Source organism: Coccinella septempunctata, chromosome 3 (assembly GCF_907165205.1).
Source record: "Coccinella septempunctata chromosome 3, icCocSept1.1, whole genome shotgun sequence".
Lineage (NCBI taxonomy): Eukaryota > Metazoa > Arthropoda > Insecta > Coleoptera > Coccinellidae > Coccinella > Coccinella septempunctata.
The window spans coordinates 558,913-568,033 of record NC_058191.1 but is presented as its reverse complement, the minus strand read 5'-3'; the positions used below and the strand labels follow the sequence as shown (position 1 = coordinate 568,033).

The 9,121-nt window shown below is 37.3% G+C and overlaps 2 protein-coding genes across 4 annotated transcripts in view; one reads left to right on the top strand and one right to left on the bottom strand.

The window, feature by feature from the left end:
* The first annotated feature begins 8 nt into the window (after positions 1-8).
* On the top strand, positions 9-1,121 carry LOC123309496 (40S ribosomal protein S19). Its single transcript, XM_044892649.1, has 3 exons — positions 9-138; positions 326-399; positions 696-1,121. Exons 2-3 carry the CDS (start codon positions 329-331, stop codon positions 1,084-1,086), a joined length of 462 nt encoding a protein of 153 aa, XP_044748584.1. The 5' UTR covers positions 9-138; positions 326-328; the 3' UTR covers positions 1,087-1,121.
* A 2,248-nt stretch (positions 1,122-3,369) lies between these two features.
* LOC123310491 (ral GTPase-activating protein subunit beta) overlaps positions 3,370-9,121 on the bottom strand; it is a 37,585-nt gene continuing 31,833 nt past the window's right edge. For all 3 annotated transcript variants that reach the window (XM_044893971.1, XM_044893972.1, XM_044893973.1), the window contains 6 exons: positions 8,572-8,797; positions 8,042-8,288; positions 7,121-7,333; positions 6,879-7,061; positions 6,463-6,712; positions 3,370-3,527 (listed from right to left, as the gene is read on the bottom strand). In XM_044893971.1, the coding sequence (XP_044749906.1) occupies positions 3,416-3,527; positions 6,463-6,712; positions 6,879-7,061; positions 7,121-7,333; positions 8,042-8,288; positions 8,572-8,797 (1,231 nt within the window). In that variant the 3' untranslated portion in view covers positions 3,370-3,415. The remainder of the gene's footprint in view (positions 3,528-6,462; positions 6,713-6,878; positions 7,062-7,120; positions 7,334-8,041; positions 8,289-8,571; positions 8,798-9,121) is intronic.

The following is a 9,121-nucleotide window of genomic DNA, read 5'->3' as shown; positions in this document are numbered from 1 at the left end:
ATTACACAACAATAAGAAGAAAACTAAGCTTTCATAATTCTGTGACATAAAATAGTCGAGACTGTCAAAGTGCATTCATTTTCCTTTCTCTATGTTACAGTGTGCTTTAACGTGGATTGGTATTGAAATTTAATTTCTGTAAGTTTAATTTTGTATTCTTTATTTGCAAAATATTTTAATCATTTAACAAAATTTGAATTGTCTTCGTTAAGTAGTTGTTTTGTATTTTTGAGACTATTCATTTGATATTGATGCTAGGTACATTTTTACATAGGTTATCAAAGCATGGTTTGAGCAAGTATTGAATTTATCTTCTTGTTTTCAGAAAATGCCGTCGGTTACTTTGAAGGACGTTGATCAACACGCATTTGTTAAGGCTTTCGCCGCATTTTTGAAAAAGTAAGTATATTTCGCAAATTTCTTTACTTTAGTTATTATAGTGTCTGACTATTAACTGATATTTGTTCTTTTCGAAATTATCTCTATCAGTTACATTGCTCCATAATTGTATTCACCAAATTAATCACAGTTCATGCATGTATCCATCAAACTAGACTTCATACTCGATTAGAATTATAAGCATACATCGGTCATTACATTAAATGATATAAATGTAGCTGGTTGACAGCTGCTGATATTGCTTGCTCCCTTGTTTAGATTGATTTAAGAGTCAATAATATTTGTATTAATTTTAGGACTGGAAAACTGAGGGTACCAGAATGGGTAGACATTGTAAAGACCTCAAAATCCAAGGAATTGGCTCCTTATGACAGTGACTGGTACTACACCAGATGTGCATCAATTGCACGTCACATCTACATCAGAAGCCCCGTGGGTGTAGGCACCGTTACCAAAATCTATGGTGACAGGAAACGTAATGGTACCAAACCTTCCCATTTCTGCCGCTCTGCCAAGGGAATTGCCAGGAAAGCTCTTCAGAGTTTAGAAGCCTTGAAAATCATTGAAAATGCTCCTGAAGGTGGTAGGAAAATATCTCAACAAGGCAGGAGAGATTTAGACAGAATTGCTGCCCAAGTGAAGGCCTCCGAGAGGAAAGCACTCAGGGCACAAGTCCTTACTTTGTAATAAAATCGTTTTAATAATTAAAATATAAAAAATAATTTGTGTGTTATTGAAACAGAAGTTTTTTCGCAAAGCTTGATATGATTAATGAGTACTTATACTTACTGAATATTCCAAAATACTTTACCTGACTGCTACACGATATGTATTAAGAAGAAGTTCATCATTATGATGAACTTGAAATTTTGGCAATTCCGCTTTTTTGTCGCGATAAAGGAAAAAGATCCTTAGTAAATAATAGAGATAATTTCAGCTTACTATTATGGGCAGATTTTCGAGACGTTAGAAATAGGGAGGGGGCTGTGCATGCCCCCCCAGAAAAAATAAAAAAGGGTAAATTAAAAGAAAGGGGGAGAGGGAGAAAGGATAAATAGCTATTTTTAAGCTTTTTCGTTGTTTTTAGCCATTTCTAGAATTTTCGGGCATCTCCACCCAACATCTTTACCTCGGGACGGTCACCACAAAAAAAATTTTATTTCCGCCTATGTAGCGCAATTGACAGAAATGATTGTTAAAGTGGCGTAGAATAGACAATGGATAAAGTTATCAAGGAGATGAATTTAAAATAACTTCAAATAATTGAAGATATTGCAGGTTAATTACTTGAAAGTAGAATAAGTGAATGTTTCCTGGAAAGCAAATCAGGTTATCTGTTAGAAATGAATAAAAATATAAACTGCCGAATTATTTAGACTCAAATGATCATAGACTGATTTATACAATCTGGTGTAAAATGAAATGAGTTGATATTTGATTTCACCCCCTCGAAACAACCTCTCAGCAATAGTTGTAGGAATCATCTGAATAGGGCCAATATTTGTTAACATTCTTTCGATAATTATTTACTTATTCAAAAGCAAAGGCAATCAGTAAATAAATAAGACATAGTCTATCGGAAAAAAAAAACGTAAAAGCCAAATGACAGGAAAGTTTTAAACCTACCGTTGGATCACCAATCAAAATACTATTCCCAAAGATTATAGAGAATCTATAATCTTTGACTATTCCATTTTCTAAACGCCACTGGAGTAGATAATTATTTTCCATAAAGATGTTGTCTAAACCGAAGATAATAGTTAGGTAGAAAAACGTACAAAGTTTATCACGGAACTTCAATATGCAGACGACATTATCTACAGATAATGTTGGACACCTGTAAACATATATACGAAGCTTTGGGCCTTAGACTCAATATTGATAAAACCAAAATCCTGGTAAGTCCGCCAAAAAGCCTTCAAACAGATATCAGCCTGGAGGATGAAACTCTAGAAAAGGTCGAGCAGTTCAAATACTTGGAAAGCTTCATAAATACTAGGGCTAACCTAGACACGGAAATACGCAACCGTATCAATTCGGCATCACGGGCATTCTGGAAGCTAAAGGAGTGTTTCAAAATTACGACCTCAATCTGAAGACCAAGACAGCTGTTTACAAAGCAGTCGTCCTCCCAACGCTTCTTTACGGACGCGAAAGCTGGACGCCCTACAGGCGACATATTAGACAGATTGAACAAACACGATAACGTCATCTAAGACAAATAATGCACATCAGAGGGTTCCACAAAGTTTCAAATGCAGAAGTCTTGCGACGCGCGAGTTGTACAACAATAAGACTCAAGTAACGAGGTCCCGACTCAGATGGAGCGGCCACATTCTGAGGATGCAAGACACAAGATATAATAGCTCTGTATGGCGAATTGGCAGAGGGAGCCCGGAAACCAGGAGGCCAGTATAAGCGGTTTAAGGATACACTCAATCAATCCCTAAAATCAATTAATGCCAATCATAACTGGGAACAACTACCGTTAGACAGGTTACAGTGGAGGTCTATGGTGCACAGTTATAATGGAGACTCCAGAATACAGCGGCGGCCAGATCTGGTTGGTGGCTATCCATGCCCAGAGTGTGGAAGGCTCTGTAGGTCACGGTTGGGTTTCTACAATCACAGGAGGGCACACAGTCGCAAGTAGCCCTAAGAAATTATAAGTTTCATCGCACCGATAGTTTTGTTTTTGAGTCTTTTTGTAGATTTATTCTCTGTAACGGGATACAGCAATGAATGAAAGTTAGGTCAGGTTAACTCTATAATCTTTGGTCTAAACAGCGTGCTTGACTAAATATCCTATCGAAGCTGAATTTTTATCAGAAGTATCATTAGAGTCTAATATTTTCATACTAATAGAGGTTCGAACATTCTTTCAATCCATTGGGTTGAACATAAAAAAAAAACGAACAAATGATTTTATATTTTATTTGAACAGATGATAAAAATGTAATAAGTTAAAAGTACTATGATTTTCACTTAAAGCTACATATTATAAAATACGAATTAATTACATGGCTCTGAATAGATTAGTGAGAAGCTCCGGCCTACTCATATTTCTTTTGTATTTCTGTACCATCTCCTGAATTTTAACCCTCCTTCTAACGTGTGGCGGTTGATAACTGCGGAAAAAAAAAAATGGTGACGACAGCGATTTCTTGAAGAATATTTCGACAAAGCAAATGCAACTCTAAATTAGGGATAAATTTTTGTATAAATATGAATATTTCTTTGAACGAAATAAAGCCTATGGCACCTACACTCTAGCTGCCTTCCGGTCAAGCTTAAGACTTGCAGAAACACATTGAACTCAATAAAGCGTTTTAACCATTCTAGACCCTCATGGTTTCTCCCCTCCCCCCCCTGATGCAAAACTCGTTTTTCCAGGACTTCATGTACTGATGCTGAGGGCTGCCAAAGCGGTCCTATTTGTTGAAGAAGTTAGGTTAGGACAGTTTAATTTGACAGTTTCATTTCATCGTGTTTCTTCATTGAGTTCATTGCTGATGATTCACTACTGGGTCCAGAACACAGCCTTCTAAAGTGTCTATAGACGGCTGTGGTCCAGAAGGTGTCGTTGTAGTCAAGCTAAAGGATTGTTCCTTAAACAGCTGAAAGAATTTTGATAAAATTTTGTTTGTCGGTTCAGTTGAGAACTCGGATGGGATGGCTCAGATTCATCGAGTTTGATCGGTGGCAATGTGGTCGAGTAATAGAACTGTTTCTTAAACCTAAAGCCGGGTCCAGACTATGTAACAAAACATGTTATATGTAGCAAAGTTATATAACTTGTTAGAGAAATTCAAGTGAAAAAGTTATATAACACAATGTTATACAACATTTTTCTTGCTATATAACAAATTTTATGTTATCTGTTGGGTGTCGGTAAAGAGCAAAGAAAGTAATGTAACTTTGTTATATAACACGCCGCAACTGGTCCACACTTGTATTATTAAACATCTACCAGCCAGCCAGCGCATCGGCGAATCAGCGATTGAATTTAGTATTGCAGAACTAAAAAACTACCATCACATTTAATGTCCCCTGTCAATGGGTCTATGTCATCCATTGCTAGATCCTTCGAAAAAGTTGTTCCACTATGTGTTCCTTTGGCTCTCAACGATAGCCGTATCCAAAATCTCCGTTTTGATTTCACTCGTCGTCTACATAAAATCACGCAAGCTGCTGCTGCAAAAATGACATCCTGTACGTTTAGGGATATTTTCAATTCTACAGATGCCACTGCTTCCAGATGAGCACTTTTGTTTAGTTTTATTTTGTTACATAGTCTGGATATCTCTGATATTTTATAACAAGTTATACAGGCTGGCCATTTGAAAACGAAACAGACGAGATTACAGACGAAATAAATTTTTTCGATAAAAATGCTCGGACAGGTCGATTTCTGTTTCGAGGGGGACAACTTAAGATGTAGGTTACGGACGCATAGCGCTTCAACCCTTGCTACTACAACCCTCACCCCCAATTTTTGAATAGGGAAGATGGGGTGAGTGATACCTCATTTGAAAGGTATTTTTATACTGATTTCAGCACAGTAATTGTTTTTTCATTTTATGCATTAGTTCTCGAAATATTCTTAACTAAGTATTTGAAAATGAAGTGGTGTTTTCATGGCACTTGTAGTGTTTTTTTTTGTGAAAAATCGACATTTTGAGCTTCAAAACAACCATGACTGTGGATTCCTTCCTCCAATCCACTGACAGAGAAATCTTTAATCATTACTGCGGTTCTATTCGCACATTGATTGTTTGCAAAAAGAAGTGAAATTATTTCCATCCGCTCTGCAATTGAATAAACCATGTCGAACAATGAATTAGAACACATACAAGTCTCGATTCAAAACTAAGAATAATTCACATGTCAAAGAACCAGTAAGCCAACTTAATGATCTGTTCGTCATAAATAAAAAATTATCGATTCTCATTTTTTTGAAAAAGATATGAATTCAATAATCAACAAAATGAAAACATTATTGAAGCCAACTGAGAAAACACTTCATAATTAAGTCGGAAATCGTTTCACGAATTGGGACTGGAATATTTCTGTGGCATCATTAATGATTTGATTTTCTTACCTGGTAATCTGATTAGAGATATGTACGTATTTGGGCTTTTTGGAGATTTCTATCGATCAAGTGTTACCGCATGTTATTGGAAATACTGCAAATTATATCGAAGAAAATTTAGATTGAGTTTCAGCAAGATTGAGCTCCTTCGCAATACGCTTTGTTTGTTCGACATCTTGATTAAAGATTTCTATGTCAGTGGATTGGAGGAAGGAAGCCACAGTCATGGTTGTTTTGAAGCTCAAAATGTCGATTTTTCACAAAAAAACACTACAAGTGCCATGAAAACACCACTTCATTTTCAAATACTTAGTTAAGAATATTTCGAGAACTAATGCATAAAATGAAAAAACAATTACTGTGCTGAAATCAGTATAAAAATACCTTTCAAATGAGGTATCACTCACCCCATCTTCCCTATTCAAAAATTGGGGGTGAGGGTTGTAGTAGCCAGGGTTGAAGCGCTATGCGTCCGTAACCTACATCTTAAGTTGTCCCCCTCGAAACAGAAATCGGTCTGTCCGAGCATTTCTATCGAAAAAATTTATTTCGTCTGTAATCTCGTCTGTTTCGTTTTCAAATGGCCACCCTGTATAACAAAGTTGTATAACACATTTGTTGTATAACTTTGTTAATAAAATGTTTTGTTACATAGTCTGGACCCGGCTTTAGATAATTTCAATGAAATTCTGAAATGCTGATTCGCTTCGAAGTAAATTTTTTAAGCGTGTACGGTCAGAACCGGTTCATCACGAATCAGAACAATCCAAAAGTCGATCTTCGAAGTTGAATAGTTCCTAACTATAATTTTTTTTTCAAACAACCGCTGTTCTGCAGAAGATACACGATTGTTCATTTCATCTCTCAATCCGAGTTGAATAACGACTTGGAGTAATTAAAAGAGATGCTTTTTTTTCCCGATACCCATGAGCAAAGCATACCAAAATTGTGGAATTCATATTGTCACGTACTTTTCCGAATCCAGCCTCCTCCGTCTAGCCATGTTGAGAGAAGTGTATCGGACAAGAGGCCCCAAGCATCTTCGATTGACCACCATGCCGTTGATCAGGGGCAAGGCCAGGCCCACCTTACCCGCGGGTCCCTGTAAATGAACCCTGAACAAGCCGGTTTCCATGGCATGGAGAAAGATCGCGGTCACTTCGGTGTTTTTCTGGGAATTGCTGTTTTCCAGGCCGGTGTTCATGCAGTTGAGGAGATCGGCTGAAAAAAATCTCTAACAGTTAATTTGCGACGTTATCATCAACAACCCAAGGATAGAATTCTAAAATATCCCTTCTTCAATGTTAACAATTCAGCATGTATCCCATTGAAGAGAAGAAGGGTAAATTGAACGAAGAATTTTTTTCTAATGTAAGATGTTACTCACATATGGGCAAATTCAAATGATCCTCGAAATTTTCAAGCCACACAACCATAATTTTCGAATTCGTATGCGTGTACATACTCGATCTATGAGAAGATCTCTTTGGAGGCATTGGTTGCTTGTCTAAATCCAAACTGAGGGCTCTCTTGTCTCGACCAGCAACCTCAGTTGGATTGCCATCGCACCCTGCAATTGAAATTGGACAATAGTTATTTCCCCTAGTAATTTTTTTTATGAAAACGTACAGGAAAGAATGTTGGCGTTAAATGAAGGGTGTTCGCCTGAATGTTTCGCTTTCAACTGGGAAGGCACTATGAAGGCGATTTCCGAGCAGGCATCTGCCCAATACAGCACGCGTTCAGTGCCGTCGTAGCATATTTCCTGTGTCGATCTATCGTTCGGTTTTTGCTCAGTCGCGTGAGGCAATTTCCAACTAGTCGATATATGTCCAGTCCAACCTGAAAGACAATCGTGAAATCAAACAGATTTTAAGAATGAAGAAGACTTATATAAATACAAGTTAGATTACCGAACACAGGGAATACCATGAGAACCTAACCTAACCGTTGTCAGGGTTGCGATGGTTGCGCCCACCATTTTTTTTGTGCCCTAGAGGTAGGGGGAAACCGAAACCGGTTTCTCCACAGCGGGCGGTTCAATGCTGCGGATTCGTGTGGGGCTCTCACGCCCACCATATTACCAATCTCTAACACCCCATGAAGATCTGAAAAAAAATCATTTTCCAGGAAGTTTATTCTTCTTGTTTTTATGACATCCTGGAAAATGGGTTTTTGTCAGATCTTCATGGAGTGTTTGATTGATAACATACCATAACATACCATTCTAGATAGGAAAACCACAAGATTCTACAAATGGAGAGAATCTCTTCACGTTATGTTATCTGTCATGTTAAAATTGTCAATAAATCAATAAATGCCTAAAAAAAGTGAAAAAAGTTAGTTTTCTCTAGAGGTGCAGAAAATAAATAACTTCTCTCTGGAATATCCACTTCAATTTTCTATCAGTGCGGTTTTATGTAAGGCGATTGACATACTGAAGATAATTATTAGTATTAAAAAATATCGTGCGTTTAACTATTTTTTCTTCATTCTCAAAAACGTCTTGATTGCAGATCATAAACCAAAATAGATGACAATATGACTCACCAGGATGCTTGCCGATGTCAACAGCCCATCCTAACGTGTGCAAGAATTCGATGTAATATGGAGAAAGCGACGTCTGGTTCCTCATATTCCCGACTATATCCTCCGCCTTATTCTGTTGCGATTTAACGTAAAATATGTGCACAGTGTCGCATGTCCTTGGGCTCAGATCGTCAAGCAGGGTTAGATCTTTCGAGAAATCCCCCAGACTGCTGTCCAGCTCCAAGATGCCAGTTTTAGCATCGTCCTCCTAAAAAATTATTATTTTACAAGCTATTTTATAGCCAGCAAAGTATAAAAAAAAATAATTTTTGAAAAATAATAATTTTTGGAAGGATATTATAGTGTTGGCATTACAATATATGAAAAAGAAATAATATTCAACCCTTTTGAAACTGAGTTGAAACGCACTGTATAAAAGTATGTATATTATTCAACAACAAAGGAATAATACTCATTTCCCACGAGTACGAGGTAAGACAGGATCTGACGAGTGTTAATTGAAAAGTGAAAATTCACGGTTGAATTCTTACCTCATCAATATCCAATTCTAACAAACCGAAATGTGACAAAAACAGACGAGCCGTCTGATAATCGTGACACACGGGCGGTGGCATGCATTCTTGGAAAACGCAGTTAGAACCGAGATTCGATTCAGTCGACGACTGTTTACCAAGGTATTGCTTCAGCTTTTCCGCGTCTTCGCTGATCGATGCATCCTTGGCTAGAACAGACTCCAAAGATGGTATGGAGAGGTCTCTGAAAGCAGATGTGTGTAGTGTGAAGGCGAAAGGAAATGGACTGAGATTGATGAAAGATAAGAATCACAAAAAAACAATAATGAAGTACAGACGAGCTGAATGCGGAAAATGTCAAGAAAATAAGCTTTTCACCAAAGATTATAGAGTAGAAAGATGGGAAACGAGGCGACTAAAGCGATTTGAGCGCCATCTGTGTGTTAAGCGTGTTTTTAAGACGCTATGTCTGGTTAAAATATTAATTTGAGTGCCATTTGCAGAAATATATGAAATTTTTCAAGAATTCAGTCGTCAATTTTGATCAAAGAGGTTTCGAATGTTTTGA